Source organism: Saimiri boliviensis, chromosome 20 (assembly GCF_048565385.1).
Source record: "Saimiri boliviensis isolate mSaiBol1 chromosome 20, mSaiBol1.pri, whole genome shotgun sequence".
Lineage (NCBI taxonomy): Eukaryota > Metazoa > Chordata > Mammalia > Primates > Cebidae > Saimiri > Saimiri boliviensis.
This window is the reverse complement of record NC_133468.1, coordinates 22,514,179-22,531,896: the sequence shown is the minus strand read 5'-3', so window position 1 is coordinate 22,531,896 and position 17,718 is coordinate 22,514,179. Positions and strand designations below refer to the sequence as shown.

The window sequence follows — 17,718 nt, the reverse complement described above, 5'->3', positions numbered from 1 at the left end:
GGTGGCTCACATCTGTAATCTCAGCACCTTGGGAGGCTAAGGTGGGAGGATCACTTGAGCCCAGGAGTTTAAGACCAGCCTAGGCAACATAGTAAGGCCCCCAGCTCTCCAAAAAAAAAAAAAAAAAACTAGCCAGGTGTGGTGGTGTGCACATGTGGTCCCAGATACCGGGGAAGCTGAGGTAGGAGGATCACTTGAGCCTAGGAGGCTGAGGCCCCAGTGAGACATGATTTCTTTAGCCTGGGTGGCAAAGCGAGATTTTGTCTTTAAATAAATAAATAAGTGAAAATTTATCTAGGACTTCTTTGAAATACAGACAGATATAGGGTAGGCAAAGTACAGAATACTACACCTGGAATATTATGTAAACCTGTAAGTGCACCCTTGGGAGAATAAACCCAGGTAAAATGCCCATGCAAATCCTGCAAGTAGGCTTGGGAGGCTTGAACTAGAAATCCTAGAGAACTCAGTACCTGGAGCATGGTTTTAAAGGGCCATATGGGATATGGGTAGGGCCAGCCAGAGGAGGGCATTGACGGGAGCCTCCTCTGCCCACATCTGAGGGCCAAAAAGCACTCTGCAACACATGAAGCCATTTAAGCATTAAGTAACACTCCAAATTTTTTGCAGTGCTTTTATTGTTTTTATAATTTAAAACAATCTGTAGGGCAGAATTGAATTACAAAATTAAAAGCAGTATGTACAGTCTGCATTCAAAGAAAGACCATGTGGGAAAAGAAGTGAAAAGCGGCCCCAGGGAGGAGATACAGTTTGTCCTAGACTTTGAAAACCACAGAAAATTTGGTGTTGAGGAGTTGGAAGGAGGATATGGAAGTTATTCCATGGAAGGACAAGGTGGGGGCATAGAAGCAAACAGATGGAATGAGGTATAAGCATGGTCAGCTTTGAGAGACGATAGTGAGATCAGACCGTCTAGCAGAGAGGACATGTGTTGCATAAGTTGAGAAGGTTGGAATAAAAGCTTGATGTAGTGTGAACAAGAGATTTCTGAATCTTGATTTTTCTCATCTGTAAAATGAGTCAAGACCACCATGCTCACCTCTCAGAATTGTCTTGAAAAACAAGTGAGCTAATGTATGTGACAGCAGATTTTTAGTGGTGAAGCACTATACCGGTATAGTTGAAACAAATTTTGACACTTCATCTTAGCCAAAAGGCCGAGAAGCGATTGAAATGAATTTTGAATACCAAGTTGAGAAGTTTACAATGGTGATAGTAACTGTTCAAATAAACTCCATTCATTGAGAGCATTGTCTGTTTGGGGTTTTCCTTGGCATTCCTGTGATTTACAGTGCAGGATAATGTCACTGTTCCCCCTAAGTTTTCAGTGATGGGGAAGAATACTGAGTAAAGAGTCCTATAAAATTTCTTGGTTTCCATTTTTATGGACGTAAAATTCAAGGTTGGATGTTTCCCTGTGAGGCCTCTCTGGAATGTGTTAACAGGCATTGTGGAGGTGTGTGAGGGCTGTAACCATATTAGAAGCTTCTGTTCATAGAACAGAACCTGGAAAGATTTTCCCCTGATGGTGCTGCAGAATATCAGCACTGCCGGCTCATGTGTGTGTGAATGCTTCTGGTACTTAGCACGCTAAGGAAGACCTATATACGCTGTCATATCTATCCTTGGATTCCAGTAATATTGTACTATATACCTGTCTTCCTTTGGAGAAAGAATATATTAAGCAGAAAAAAAATTCCAGTCTTTGTACTGGGATCATCAATTCTGTCTTGGCACAGCTGGGAAATAGTTCAACTTTCTCCTCAATGTGCTATTTTTAGCTGTTTCCAAGGAGATGTTCAGAATGATACTGATAATTGCATTACTCTTTAATTTGCACAATCTGTGGAGAAGGAAGTGGCAGGTCTTTTTCAGTGTTTACTACTCAGTGGGCCACTGGGTTGTGATTTATCAGTTCAAACAGTGGAATGCCTTGCTTAGAATAATTGGCCTCAGCTCACACCTGTAATCCCAGAACTTTGGAAGGCTGAGGCAGGCGGATCACTTGAGGCCTGGAGTTCAAGACCAGCCTGACCAACATAGGGAAACCCCATCTCTACTAAAAATACAAAAAATTATCCGGGTGTAGTGGCACATGCTACTCAGGAAGTTGAGGCATGAGAATTACTTGAACCTGGGAGGCAGAGGTTGCAGTGAGCCAAGATCACACCACCGCACCCCAGACCTGGGAGGCAGAGGTTGCAATGAGCCAAGATCACACCACTGCACCCCAGACTGGGTGATGGAGTGAGACTCTGTCTCAAAAAAAATGAATAATTAAATTCAGAATTACATTCTAGAGCCTTTTGCTTTGCTAGTTCAACTTTCAGTCCTTCAAGTTATAAAGGCAAGATGAGTGCTGGGCACACTGGCTCACACCTGTAATCCCAACACACTGGGAGGCTGAGCTGAGAAGATTGCTTGAGCCCAGGAATTTAAGACTAGCCTGGCCAATACAGTAAGACACCATCTCTACTAAAAGTAGAAAAAAATTACTCGGGAATGGTGGTGCTTATAGTCCCAGCTACTAAGAAGGATTGCTTGAGCCCAGGAGTTCAAGGTTACAGTAAACTCTTACGGTGCCACTGCACTCCAGCCTGGGCAACAGAAGGAGACCCTGTCTCTGAAAATAAAGTATTTCTCGAGCTGGCTACTCAGGCTGGCCCTTATCACCAATTCCTTTCTGGATACTTGAGTGTTGACTTTGCCCATTGGGAACTTGATGTTATAAATTCACCAAAGAATGATTGGTCTCTTAAAACACGAACACACACACACACACACACACACACACACACACACACACACACACACACACTTACTTTACAAGAGCCTGATCTGGCAATCTAAGTGATTCATCTGTGTTCACAGAACATTCCTAATGAGTTGGCTCTGAAGAGAAGATTATAGATGAGAGAGTAGCTTGAGATTTACAGTTAATGCTAAAGAAATTGAAATTCTTTTTTTTTTTTTTTTTTTTTTTTGAGACGGAGTTTTGCTCTTGTTACCCAGGCTGGAGTGCAATGGCGCAATCTCGGCTCACCGCAACCTCCGCCTCCTGGGTTCAGGCAATTCTCCTGCCTCAGCCTCCTGAGTAGCTGGGATTACAGGCACGCACCACCACGCCCAGCTACTTTTTTGTATTTTTAGTAGAGACGGGGTTTCACCATGTTGACCAGGATGGTCTCGATCTCTTGACCTCGTGATCCACCAGCCTCGGCCTCCCAAAGTGCTGGGATTACAGGCTTGAGCCACTGCGCCCGGCCAGAAATTGAAATTTTTAAAGGATGGGCATTAAACTTTAATAACTTGATGAGTTAACCCCTCTCTAAAGAATGTGTTTTTAAAACAACCGTTAACTGAATTTGCTATGTTGTCTTGGTTTCCAACACCCCTTCCTATTTGAAGGAATTCTTTTGTGTTATAATCTTGTTGAGTGGCAGTACTCCATGTCTCTCACTTCATCCTCTGACAACCAAGGCTTGTGATCTGTGCTTGGTATATTAGATGCTTCTGACCAAGACCTTGAATCTAGATTGAATGAAGCAAAGATAACGGAGTGGTTGGAGTTGATTTGCTATCAAATTAGCATTGCAGCCCTGTCTTGGCAATTCTTTCACTGAAAGATACTCAGGCATTCTTAACAGGGTGTCCTTGAGTTCCACCCACTTGCTTGCTTTTTTCTTTTCTTTTCTTTTCTTTTCTTTTCTTTTCTTGAGATGGAATCTTGCTCTGTTGCCAGGCTGGAGTGCAGTGGCACGATCTTAGCTCACTGCAACTTCCGCCTCCTGGGTTCAAGCAATTTCCTGCCTCAGCCTCCCAAGTAGCTGGGACTGCAGGCGCACACCAGCACACTCAGCTAATTTTGTGTGTGTTCTTAGTAGAGATGGGGTTTCACCGTGTTAGCCAGGATGGTCTTGATCTCTTGACTTTATGATCTGCCCGCCTCAGCCTCCCAAAGTGCTGGGGTTACAGGTGTGAGCCACCGCACCCAGCCAAGTTCCACCTGCTTTCTAAGCCTATCCTTTAAGCTTCCCATTGATTCTGTGATCTCTTTCCAGTAAACCTGCCCCCTAAAATGTTTTGCTTAAGATAGTCTTTTGCTTGCATCCTGTAATCGTAATCAATACAGCAGAGATCATTACAAACCAAGCATCTTTCTTATGAGTAGTACTAGGTAAATATGGCCATATTCTTATATTTTCTTTTTTCTGAATTCCTCTAGAATAGCTATTCCCTCAGATATGTTATATCTTAAAATGAATTGCTACTTGTGCCTGCTGTGTGTCTGGCACATAGTACTTACCTTTTAGTTTCTTTATTGAGGTTTCTTAAAAAAAAAAAAAAAAAAAAAAAAAAAAATTAAGTGCTCTGTTTAATCCACAGTGTGATAATAAGACATTTGGGAAATACCCTGTTCTCATCAATAGAACATTGACAACTCTTTTCCAGAGAAAGAATATTTTTACTTTGGTTTCTGTCTTAGTCCATTTTCACACTGCTGTTAAGAATTGCCTGTGGCCAGGTGTGGTGACTCACACCTGTAATCCCAGCACTTTAGGAGTCCAGGGTGGACAGATCACCTGAGGTCAAGAGTTCAAGACCAACCTGTCCAACATGGAGAAACCCCGTCTCTACTAAAAATACAAAAATTGGCTGGGCATGGTGGCACATGCCTGTAATCCCAGCTACTCAGGAGGCTGAGGCAGTAGAATTGCTTGAACACAGGAGGCGGAGGTTGCAGTGAGCTGAGATCACACCATAGCATTTCAGCCTGGGCAACAAGAGCAAGACTCTATCTCAAAAGAAAAAAAAAAGAATTGCCTGAGACTGGGTGCTTTATAAACAAAAGAGGTTTAATTGACTCACAGTTCCACATGGCTCCAGAGGCCTCAAGAAACTTACAATCATGGCAGAAAGTGAAGGGGAAGCCGATTGTTTTAAAGTGTGACACTTTCGAAAACCATTAGCTCTGGTGAGAGTGAACTCACTGTCATGAGAACAGCATGGGGGAACTGCACCCATGATTCAATCACCTCTCACCAGGTCCCTCCCTTAACCCATGGGGATAGTTGGGTAGGGACACAGACCATATCAGTTTCTAATGTTAAAAGGACCAGTTGTTTAGATTCCAGGCTTCTCCTGTGTATGAAATTCCCTGCAAATTTATTTCCTCCCTTTGAAATTACTTAATCAGAAGCTTCAAGAAGGAAGAAAGCCCCCTCCCCCCCAAAAAAAGAAAGGAACTTTGGGGTATTCTCTGTTTTGGGGGTCTCTGTGTTTTTGTTTTAAAACACTGTGAAAAGATGTCAGGCAGACAGACTGTTCTGCTAGTTTGGCTAGTGCCAATTAATATTGTTAAGATGTTCCAGAAGAAAGTGCACACACTCAGCACGTGTCTGCTTTGCTTTGCAGAATAACATTCTCTCATCCTTTGTGTTTGGTGAGTTTTTAACCATCTGTGCAAGTTTCTGAGTTGTTTGAAGAAGCTAAGAAAAGATTGATTTCGGTTTCTTCACATTTTCATGTGTTAACCTGCCAACGGTATTGTCCCCACGAATGTGCTCTCCCAGCATACTATGTCTCCTTCATGACACAAACCACATGAAGGGTTCTTATAGCTATAAGGATTAAAGTACTTACTTCACAGAAAATAATAGCTTATTTATTAAGCCCTTATTTACTAGTCACTGTATGGGCAGCTTTACATATATTATTATATTAATCCATTAAACAGTAGTCCATAAAACTATTAAAGCTTCATTTTTGAAATGAAGAGACTGAGGCTCAGGAAGGTTCTGAAACTTGTCCAAAGTCACATAACTGTAAGTAGTAGAAGCTAAAATTTGAATTTACACTGGTACGCACACCGGTGGGTATGTTATTTAGTTTCATTTCTGAGTAAGTAGATATTAAGTGATACTAGAATTATCATTCCATGCAAAAGATAGAAGAAACATAGAAAGCAAAGGATATGCCAAGAAAACTGTTCTTTGTTTTAAACATCAAGAATGCAGTTGATAATCAGCCCAATGGTCATGTGTTTTTTTCTCTGTCGCTGTGCAAGGTTTAGGTGAAACTGATCCAAGTGCTTAAAAGTCAGATTATTGCCTTTTAAATGGACTTGTGTGTAAAGAAAGCTGACCTTTTTGTTTACTAACAATAATATTGTGAGAAATTATGTAATTCTCCGATCTCTTTCAGAAAAGAAGAGAAGAGAGCACTAGACTAAAGGAGGAGGGAAATGAACAGTTTAAGAAAGGAGGTAAGGTGACTTTCAGCACTGATGATCTGGTCACCTTGATGCCTCATCCTGTCGTAGAGTCTGTGAAGAAACCCCAAAGAACATTTGGAAACTACTAGCAAAACCAGACTTCACAATACAGTGTTGCTTCTCAGTACCTTCGCATTTTGGATTTTTTACTAGGCCAAATTATTCATCTGATTGTGACAAATTACCATTTGTCTCTTGGCACATGCATAGTCTTTCCGTAATTCACTATCTGTTAATCTAGAATCAGGGGTAAAACTCTTTAGCTCTTGCTTTGGAAAATACTAACCTGGAATGTCAAAAGGCTGTGTGCTGCATTTCTGTAAAAACCACGGTCCCCACTCCTCGCTTGCTGTGGTGCTGTAAAAGCAGGCCTGACTGCTCTGGTATGGCCTAGGGTTGCCTGTCCTTCCTTTAGTTGCTGTTTCTTTTTTTTTTTTTTTTTGAGACCGAGTCTCACTCTGTCACCAGGCTGGAATGTGGTGGCCATTCTCAGCTCACTGCCACCTCTGACTCCCTGGTTCAGGTGATTCTTCTGCCTCAGCCTCCTGAATAGTTGGGATTACAGGCACATGCCACCATGCCTAGCTAATTTTTGTATTTTTAGTAGAGATGGGATTTCACCATGTTGGCCGGGATGGTCTCGATCCCCTGACTTTGTGATCCACCTGCCTCAACCTCCCAAAGTTCTGGGATTACAGATGTGAGCCACTGTGCCCAGCCTTCTTTTCTCTTTTTAAATTCTCCAAACTGCTTCAGAAGGGTTGCTCTTTCATGTGCCATTTTCTTTGGATGCCTTAAGTAGAAAGAGATTCTTCATGTCCTTCTGCAATTCCTACATTTGCTTAGAAATAAGTTGGTGGGCTTCATTCTGATAATTTAAATCTTCTGTCACATCTTAAAGTGTATATGCTTCAGAAATCTAAGAGTGTTAACATTTTTCCTTAGTTATTTTCAGAGTTTTTTTGTTTTCCAAAAGTTACCCTAATTACCTGATTTCAGATTAAAAATTTTTTTTCTTATATCCTGATTCAGTAATCATTAATAATTTTTTTCTAATAGAACAAATGCTTCTAATTTTGAAAGCATATTTTTTGTATGTTAATATTAAATATTGCAAACCTGAGAGAGGAGTATATAGGCAATTTTCTATTACTATCTTGACCATAATTATGCATGTAACAATGAATATATAAATTTATCACCATTTTCTCTTTTAAGGTCTTGATTTAAATATTGATTTTTATATTGTTGCTTTTAGCTCTATCAAATGTCTCTTCAAACATTTCATGGATGCAGTTTTAGCCAGGTTGACTGTATGAAAGGACAGTAGTTTTAATGAAAACAAATATGTATAATTTTTCTTTGTCTCAGGCCATGGATTCCAGAGTTTAATCCCTTTCATCTATCCAGTTCTCTAACATCCTTTGAAAACTCCTTTCTCAATTGCCCAGCCAAATGAAAACTGAACATTTAGGAAATGCCAGGACTCCTGAGTACTGAGGGCTTGTCACTGACAGCGTGTTCAGCTGTCAGCTTACCAAGCACAGCCTGTGAGATTGGCACAAGCAAACACTGTTCCTTTAAAGAGAGAAGAAAAGAGAGAGAAGAAAAGAGGAAATTATTATTATTATTTTTTATTTTTTTGAGACAGAGTTTTGCTCTTGTTACCTAGGCTGGAGTGCAGTGGCGCGATCTCGGCTCACTGCAAACTCCGCCTCCTGGGTTCAAGCAATTCTCCTGCCTCAGCCTCCCTAGTAGCTGGGACTACAGGCGTGCACCACCATGCCCAGCTAATTTTTGTATTTTTAGTAGAGACGGGGTTTCACCATATTAACCAGGATGGTCTCGATCTGTTGACCTCGTGATCTACCCACCTTGGCCTCCCAAAGTGCTGGGATTACAGGCGTGAGCCACCGTGCCTGGCCTAAGAGGAAATTATTTTTACTGCCCAAGACTTAATAGACTGTGACCATCTTTTAACTCGAAACCTTCATCCTATGAATGGAAAACTGCTTCTGAGATTCTGTGGAATATGGTAGTAACAGGAATAAAATCATAATGACCATTCATTCTTTATCTTATCATCCTCAGATTATATAGAAGCTGAAAGTTCTTATAGTCGAGCCCTCGAAATATGCCCATCCTGCTTCCAAAAGGACAGGTCGATTCTGTTTTCAAATAGAGCTGCAGCAAGGATGAAGCAGGTATGAATCTTTGACATTTTCTTTTTAAAAAGCACATGGACTTGCAGTCTTTTCATGCCATAGTTTCTCTCCAAAAACTAGCAGAGATTGCCGCCTCCCTTTGCCTGCCCATATATTTCCCTGATGTAAAGGCCACAGGGAGTATAGAAAATATTTTGAAAAACTTGAGTCAGATTACTGTTAACATTCCCCATTAAAGTAGCTGAATGAATACTTTCATGAAAGGAGGAGTGGCAGATTTTTTGCTAAACTAAGGCAGGTTAATGAAGCAATGAGCCAAGTAGTACATATCCTAGAATAGAACTAGATGCTTGTTTTAGGCCGCTGGGATTCTATATAAATATGCAAAGGCACAGGGAAACACTGGTGAAAACTCTGGGCTTTAAAGCATCTATTAAAATGGTTATTCCTAGGATTCTGATTTTCCTGTTCAAAGTATGGACACTGGCAGAAATGTCCAACCATTGGGATAAAAGGTACCCTTAAGGCCGGGTGCGGTGGCTCACACCTCTAATCCCAGCACTTTGGGAGGCTAAGGTGGGTAGATCACCAGAGGTCAGGAGTTCGAGACCAGCCTGACCAACATGGAGAAACCTGTCTCTACTAAACAAAATGAGCCAGGCATGGTGGCCTATAATCCCACCTACTCAGGAAGCTGAGGCAGGAGAATCACTTAAACCTGGTAGGCAAAGGTTTCGGTGAGCCAAGATCGTGCCATTGCACTCCAGCTAGGGCAACAAGAGCGACACCCCATCTCAAAAAAAAAAAAAAAAAAAAAAAAAAAGGTACCCTTAAATGCAAAATGGGTGTCAGGGAACTTCTAAAAGCATTGTGTATTTCCAAAGGATTGAGAACCTTTAGTATAACAAAGTGAATGTGGAATAGGTAAGAGTACAAATATATTTATTGTATACCATAATAGTACTAAAGTTAGATAGTTGGATTTGGGCCAGGCTTAGTGACTCACGCCTGTAATCCCAGCACTTTGGGAAGCCAAAGCGGGCAAATCACCTGAGGTCAGAAGTTGGAGACCAGCCTGGCCAACATGGTCAAACCCCGTCTCTACTAAAAATACAAAAACTAGCCGGGCATGGTGGCGGGTGCCTGTAATCCCAGCTACTTGGGAGGCTGAGACAGGAGAATTGCTTGAACCTGGGAAGCAGAGGTTGCTGTGAGCCGAGATCGTGCCACCGCACTCCATCCTGGGCAACAAAGAGCGAAACTCCATCTCAAAACAAATAAATAAAAATAAGTTGGTTTTTTTTTTTTTACTTTTTAATTTTTTTTGTTGAAAACTGAGATGCAAATACACACAGTAGCCTAGGCCTACACAGTCAGGAGTAGCAGTATCACTGTCTTCCACCTCCACATCTAGTACCACTGGAAGGTCTTCAAGGGCGACTCAACCTGTCGTCTCCTATTATAACAATGCCCTCTTCTAGAATGCTTTCCGTAGGACCTGCCTGAGGCTGTTTAACAGTTAACTTTTTTTAGTAGAAGGAGTGCATGCTAACATAATAATAAATTCTGTATAGTAAATACATAAACCAGTAACAGCCATTTATTATCAAGTATGTATGTGTTATGCTTTCTTTTTTTTTTTTTGAGATGGAGTCTCATGCTGTCGTCCAGACTGGAGTGCAGTGGCATAATCTTGGCTCACTGCAATCTCTCTATCTCCTGGGTTCAAGTGCTTCTCATGCCTCAGTCTTCTGAGTAGCTGGGACTACAGGCGTGCACCACCATGCCCAGCTAATTTTTGTAGTTTTAGTAGAGATGGACTTTCACCATGTTGGCCAGGCTGATCTTGAACTCCTGACCTCAGGTGATCCACCCAAAGTGCTGGGATTACAGGTGTGAGCCACTGCACCCAGCCTATGTTATACTTGCACATAACTTGCAGTGTGGTAGGTTTTTTTACCCCAGCATCACACAAATACCTGAATAGTAGGTTACACCATGATGTTACACCATGATGTTACGACGGCTACTGTGTCATTATGTGATAGGAATTTTTCATCGCCATTATGCTCCTGTGGGACTGCTGTTTTATATGCAGTCTATCATTGACTGAAACGTCATTATGCAGTGCGTTTCTATGTACAATTCAGTGGATTAAAATACCTTTAAAGTGTTATACACCCAATGCCACTATCTAGTTCCAGAACTTTTCCGTCATCCTAAAAGGATACCCCATACTCATTAAGTCATCACTCCTCATCCCGTAACTTTTTTTTTTTCTGAGACAGAGTCTTGCTCTGTTGTCCTGGCTTGAGTGCAGTGGCGTGATCTCGGCTCACTGAAATCTCCATCTCCTTGTTGCAAGTGGTTCTCCTGCCCCAGCCTCCCAAGTAGCTGGGCTTACAGGCACCCACCACCACACACAGCTAATTTTTGTATTCTTACTAGAGACAGGGTTTCACCATGTTGGCCAGGCTGGTCCGGAACTCCTGACCTCTAGTGATCCGCCCATCTTGGTCCCCTAAAATGCTAGAATTATAGGCATGAGCCACAGTACCTGGCCCTGAAACTGCTTTTGATTGAATCCTGAAACAATGTAGTTGACATTGCTCTGAAATATTCTGCAAAATATTTAGTATTTGCTACAGTAGGCATTGTGAGAATATTGAACACTTATTTGAAATAACTTATTTCTGTAATATGAAAATTTTTAATTTCAGGAAAATGGACATTTTAGAGCTATAAGGCATCTTATGTAACATCCAGTTCAGCCTGCTCCTATTTTAGATGAGACAAACTGAGGCCTAGAGAAGGAGAGTAGCATGGCCAGTGTTGAAAGAGCAGGTTATTGTCAGAGCCAGGACCAGAATTCAGTTCTTGGACATCCAGTGTTCTTTCCGCTATGCCATGCTTCTAGATTCAGAAAGTTCAATTCGTTAGATGTTTTGTATTTTTGTTTGATCAGTATATGAATTAAGGTTTATATCTGAGACTACATGACAAGCCACACTGTGGGTCTGTAGATGGAGCTTCTGTATACTTTTTGAAAGATACCGCTTTGGGGTATAAGAGAGGAGGGTAATTCAGTTATTCAGATGGCAATCATTGCCCTGTTTTAGGTCACAGAGTTTCTCAGTGTCAGCTTTGTAATATAAAGTGTCCTGCAAATGTAATAGATCATTTAGAACAATCTTTAAAGACACTTTCAGAAAGCAGCAACTTGAATAATGCATTACCACCAGGCTTTCAGATCAGAGCCATCCCCATGTTAATTTTGAATTTTATCTTGGAAGTAACACTCAGGTTTTTGTGTAATTTCTTCGAAAAGCATTCTGTATCTCATAAGCAGTTGTTAGTGATCAGATAATGTCATTGAGCCTTTGGGCCATTAAGATAAAACTAGGGCAACACATGTTAATACTGTATTTCTTTTTAGGACAAGAAAGAAATGGCCATCAATGACTGCAGCAAAGGTACAGCCTTGTTCATCTCACTGCATGTTAACATCCAGGAGCATTATGTCAGACAGAGGGGCTTTGGGTCCGGTGTGCATTGTACATGTGTACCGTTTCTCTGGGGCCTTTCAAGAGGTGGCTTTATAATTCTGTCTTTTCAGAGATAATATTTAATAGTCATCTTAGAACAACTGTGCTTTTGAATGGATAATTCAATCAGTTTCTCCTATACTGCTATACACGTGAAGAAAAATTCAGTCCTTCAGCATGGGCAATGTGGCGAAACCTTGTCTCTACCAAAAATACAAAAGTTAGGCAGGTGTGGTGGCATGCACCTGTAGTCCCAGCTACTCAGGAGGCTGAGATGGATCATCTGAGCCCAGGAGGTTGAGGCTGTGGTGAGCCATGATTATGCCACTGTACTCCAGCCTGTGTGACAGAATGACCCTGTCTCCAAAAGAAAAGAAAAATTCAATGCTGTCTTGGCAACAGAACTCGTGGAATAGAATTTACTTGCTGTAGTCCCTAATTACTTTCTGTAAAGATTCAAATTGAAGATCGTAGCTGCCATTAGAGCATTTGGATCTGTGTATTTTGAGAAGGGGGACAACTGTGATGAGGGACAATTTCTGGTAGTGAATTGATAGTCTTTTCGGGTGTCATAATTCTTCCAACCTACTTCCCATCATTTTTTTACCCTTTCAGATTCTACACAATGAATCAAGCCTTTGCTATATGATCTCTAAGTTCTATTAAGGTCATGTCATCCCACCAACTTTTATAGAGATACCTCAGATATGGGATCACTACAGTTGTATTGTGGTTTGTTTTTGTTTTTGTTTTCAAAAATTGCCTGATAGGCCAGTCAGGTGTCGCCTTTCTGACCAACTTCATGTGGAGAATACACATCATCACTTTTTCTTGCATCTCAGTCTCAGAAGTTTTTCTAGCAAATCACTGTTTTCGTTTTATATTTTTTCAGTTTTTCTTTAGATAATAGTTTCCAGGAGAATGACAGAGTTGAAGAGAGAACCTGATATGTTCTCTAGATCCCCTCTCACACTAAGCATGTATTCCCTTGCTGTTACCAGAAAGGGGTCCTGATCCAGATCCAAGAGAGGGTTCTTGGACCTCTCACAAGAAATAATTCAGGGCAAGTCCATAAAGTGAAGAAGCAAGTTTATTAGAGAAGTAAACAAAAGAATGGCTACTCCATAGGCAGAGCAGCAGTGTGGGCTGCTCAATTATGTAAACCTATAGTTATTTCTTGATTATATGCTAAACAAGGGGCAGATTACTCATGAGATTTTCGGGAAAGGGGCAGAGATTTCCCAGAACTGAGGCCCCCTCCCCTTTTTAGGGGTTAACTTCTGAATGTTGCTATGGCGTTTGTGAACTATAATGGTGCTGGTAGGAATGTCTTTTAGCATGTTAATGCATTATAATTAGCATATAGGGAGCCGTGAGGGTGACCAGAGGTCACTTCCATTGCCATCTTGGTTTTAGTGGGTTTTCACCAGCCTCTTCACTGCATCCTGTTCTATCAGCAGGGTCTTTGTGGCCTGTATCATGTGCCAACCTCTTGTCTCATCCTGTGACTTAGAATGCCTTAACCTCCTAGGAATGCAGCCCAGTGGGTCTCAGCCTTATTTTACCCAGCCCCTATTCAAGATGGAGCTACTCTGATTCAAATGCCTCTAACACTTCTATTTTTTTTCTCTAATTAATTTGGTGCCCTCTCTACTGGCTTTCTTTTCTTTATGTTTGGTATTTCCTTATAGTATCTGAATGAAACTGTTTCTACATTATAATATAGAAAACCACTTCTGATCTGTTACCAAGTTGGACTGGAACTAATTCTGAATGTACTGTTTTGTTTGAAAGAAGTTATTTAACCTATTTCCTTTATGTGAGGATGTGTGGGTTTGAGAAGTTTAAATTAGGAACAAGCTGCTGGTTTTCAGAGCTGCTTTCTCTGTAACCAGATGGTGAAAAAAAAATGCCTTGTAAGCGTGATTAGCATGGTATATTGTAAGGAATAGTTCATTTCCATATGAAACAGTTTATTTCCAGCTGCAGCCCAAAGTGTAGGAGCCTTGCCTAGAAAATGAGAGAAAGGAGAAGAAAGTGTTTTCCAACCAAAGTGTTTTCCGGATTTGTTTTTGGACTTGCTTAAACTAATATTTATGTGGTTAGACATGGTCATTATAGATATATGCATTGTATTCATGGGCAAATTACATTTACATCAGTATGGTTTGTTTGTATTGAGAGCCCCCAACAATCCCCACCCTACACACATACACACACACACACACACACTCTCTCTCTCTCCCTTTCTCTCTCTCTCTCTCTCTCTCTCTCTCTCTCTCTTTCTCCCCCTCTCTCTCCCCCCCCCCACCTTCCTCTCCCTCCCTCCCTTTCTTAATCTTCTCTCTCAATTCATAAGCCTTGGCAAAGAACTTAGCTTATTTCTGAGGTCATATTGGAGCTCCAGGGTTTTCATCCTTGGCATAAAGTTTAAGTTCATTCTCACCTCAGTCTGCTAAGTGGCTGGGACTACAGGTGCATGCCACCATGCCCAGCTACTTTTTTTTATTTTGTCTAAAAAAAAGGGGGGGTGGTCTACCTATGTTGACCAGGGTGGTCTCATACTCCTGGGCTCAAGCGATCCTCCTGCCTCAGCCTCTCACAGTGCTAAGAGATTACAGGCATGAGCCACCACATCTGGCCCATTGTCATTATGTATATTGAGAAGGAAAATCATGTTAGAGGGATATGCTGGTTTTAGAGGATTATATAAAGTAATCGTGGGGCCAGGCACAATGGCTCATGCCTGTAATCCCAGCACTTTGGGAGGCTGAGGCGGGCAGATGGCTTGAGCCCAGGAGTTCAAGACCAGCCTGGGCAACATGGCAAGATCTTGTCTCTACAAGAAATACAAAAATTAGTCAGGTATGGTAACACATGCCTGTGGTCCCAGCTACTCAGGAGGCTGAGGTGGGAGGATCACCTGAACCTGGGGAGGTTGAGGCTGCAGGGAGCCAAAATTGAGCTACTGTGCTCCAGCCTGGGTGATAGCATGAGACTCTGTCTCAAAAATAATCATCATCATCATCATGGGGAAACTTCTGTCTCTTCAACACATATTTGCATAATTAGAAGCTATCCACTAGTTGGAAAATTGTGGTATCTTGCTTAAAATAAAAGCTAGAGGCTTCCATTTTTTTTTTTTTTTTTTTTTTTTTTTTTTTTTTTTTTTTTTTTTTTTTTTTGAGACGGAGTTTCGCTCTTGTTACCCAGGCTGGAGTGCAATGGTGCGATCTTGGCTCACCACAACCTCCGCCTCCTGGGTTCAGGCAATTCTCCTGCCTCAGCCTCCTGAGTAGCTGGGATTACAGGCATGAACCACCGTGCCCAGCTATTTTTTTGTATTTTTTTTTTTTTTTTTTTTTTTTTTTTTTTTTTTTGTGATGGAGTTTCGCTCTTGTTACCCAGGCTGGAGTGCAATGGCACGATCTCGGCTCACCGCAACCTCCGCCTCCTGGGTTCAGGCAATTCTTCTGCCTCAGCCTCCTGAGTAGCTGGGATTATAGGCATGCGCCACCATGCCCAGCTAATTTTTTGTATTTTTAGTAGAGACGGGGTTTCACCACATTGACCAGGATGGTCTCAATCTCTTGACCTCGTGATCCACCCGCCTCGGCCTCCCAAAGTGCTGGGATTACAGGCTTGAGCCACCGTGCCCGGCCTTTTTTTGTATTTTTAGTAGAGACGGGGTTTCACCGTGTTGACCGGGATGGTCTCGATCTCTTGACCTCGTGATCCACCCGCCTTGGCCTCCCAAAGTGCTGTTACAGGCTTGAGCCACCACGCCCGGCCGAGGCTTCCATTTTTTAAAAGATGTAGTAGTCTGGGTGCTGTGGCTTATGCTTATAATCCTAGCACTTTAGGAGGCCAAGGTGGGCGGATCACCTGAGGTCAGAAGAAATGCAGTATGTTGAACCAAAACATAGCAAAGGATTATTTCAAGGGCAGCTGATGTTGGATAAAGGAAGGGATTTTATGCATGAACCACCTCATAGTGCTGGAGCAATAGTTTGAGGTTTGAAGAAACAGTGAGGATTTAACTAGAAACGTAATCTTAGTATTCAAGAGCTAGAAAAAAAAGAATGGTGAAGTCTGCCACCAGACTGGTTTCCCTTAACTCTTTAATTTGTATCTTCAGATTCTCTCTCACTCTTTCACTGTGCTCTTGAACTCCATGTTCTGGCCTGTTCTGGCCTGGATAAATGACAAGTGGGTAAAAACCAGCACTTAGGGTATAAACCAGTATATGGCAAACTACAGCCACAAGCCATTCCAGCCCGCCACCTGTTTTTGATAGCCTAAAAGCTAAGAATTATTTTTACAGTTTTAAATTATTGGAAAGCAAAAGAAAAATATTGCATGATAATGTGAAAATTATGTGAATTTAAATTTTAGTGTCCATAAATAGTTTATTGGAACACAGCCACTCTTGTTTGTTTACATGTTTTCTGTGCCTGCTCTCATGCTACAGTAGCATCCTTGAGGACTTGCAACACAGATGGTCTCTCTGGCCCGCAAAGCCTACAATCTTTACTATCTTGCTCTTTACAGAAAAAGTTTTCCAGTGTCAGGTATCCACTTTGACAAATGACTCTTCTTTTTGTACGCTTGGAGGATGATTGATGAAGGAATTTGATACAGCCAAAGATATGTAGGCCCTTTGTCTTTGTGATAAAAATTATTTCTTCTCTTCTTACAGCAATTCGGTTAAACCCAAGCTATATCAGGGCAATATTGAGGAGAGCAGAACTGTATGAGAAGACGGACAAGCTGGACGAAGCCCTGGAAGACTATAAATCTATATTAGGAAAAGATCCATCAATACATCAAGCAAGAGAAGCTTGTATGGTAAAACCTAAAATTTTTTAAAATATTTTTTCTTCTATTCCCTGTGTTGCTAAGTGAATCCTAAATAATCCTTTCAGACACAATTAAATTTCGTTTCTGTGCTTTTGAGGAGCTTATCAAGATACATGGGAGGCCAGGCACAACTGCTCATGCCTGTAATCCCAGCACTTCAGGAGGTCGCGTCGGGGAGATTACTTGAGACCAGGAGTTCGAGGCCTGCCTGGCAAATACAACAAAACCCCATCTCTTCTAAAAAATACAAAAAATTAGCCCGGGTGGTGGTACACACCTGTAATCCTTGCTACTCAGGAGGCCAAGGCAGGAGAATTGCATGAACCCAGAAGGCAGAGGTTGCAGTGAGCTAAGATCATACCACTGACTTCAGCCTGGGTCAGAGAAGATCACTGAGCCCACAAGTTGGAGGCTACAGTGAGCTGTGATTGCATTACTGCATTCCATTATGGTCAACAGCTTAAGACCCTGTCTCTTAAAAATAAGCAAACAGCCGGGCGCAGTGGCTCAAGCCTGTAATCCCAGCACTTTGGGAGGCCGAGGCGGGCGGATCACAAGGTCAAGAGATCGAGACCATCCTGGTCAACATGGTGAAACCCCGTCTCTACTAAAAATACAAAAAATTAGCTGGGCATGGTGGCGCGTGCCTGTAATCCCAGCTACTCAGGAGGCTGAGGCAGGAGAATTGCCTGAACCCAGGAGGCGGAGGTTGCGGTGAGCCGAGATCGCGCCATTGCACTCCAGCCTGGGTAACAAGAGGGAAACTCCGTCTCAAAAAAAAAAAATAAATAAATAAAAAAAAAATAAGCAAACAAACAAAGACTAATCTCTGTCAGTAGTTCTCAACTGGGGC

General features: G+C 41.8%; 1 protein-coding gene across 3 annotated transcripts in view; it reads left to right on the top strand.

Moving 5' to 3' along the window:
* Nucleotides 1–17,718, top strand: part of TTC1 (tetratricopeptide repeat domain 1) — a 52,510-nt gene that overhangs the window by 18,582 nt on the left and 16,210 nt on the right. For all 3 annotated transcript variants that reach the window (XM_010345333.3, XM_003934756.3, XM_074390293.1), the window contains exons 3-6: nt 6,226–6,286; nt 8,387–8,499; nt 11,897–11,933; nt 16,705–16,853. In XM_010345333.3, the coding sequence (XP_010343635.1) occupies nt 6,226–6,286; nt 8,387–8,499; nt 11,897–11,933; nt 16,705–16,853 (360 nt within the window). The remainder of the gene's footprint in view (nt 1–6,225; nt 6,287–8,386; nt 8,500–11,896; nt 11,934–16,704; nt 16,854–17,718) is intronic.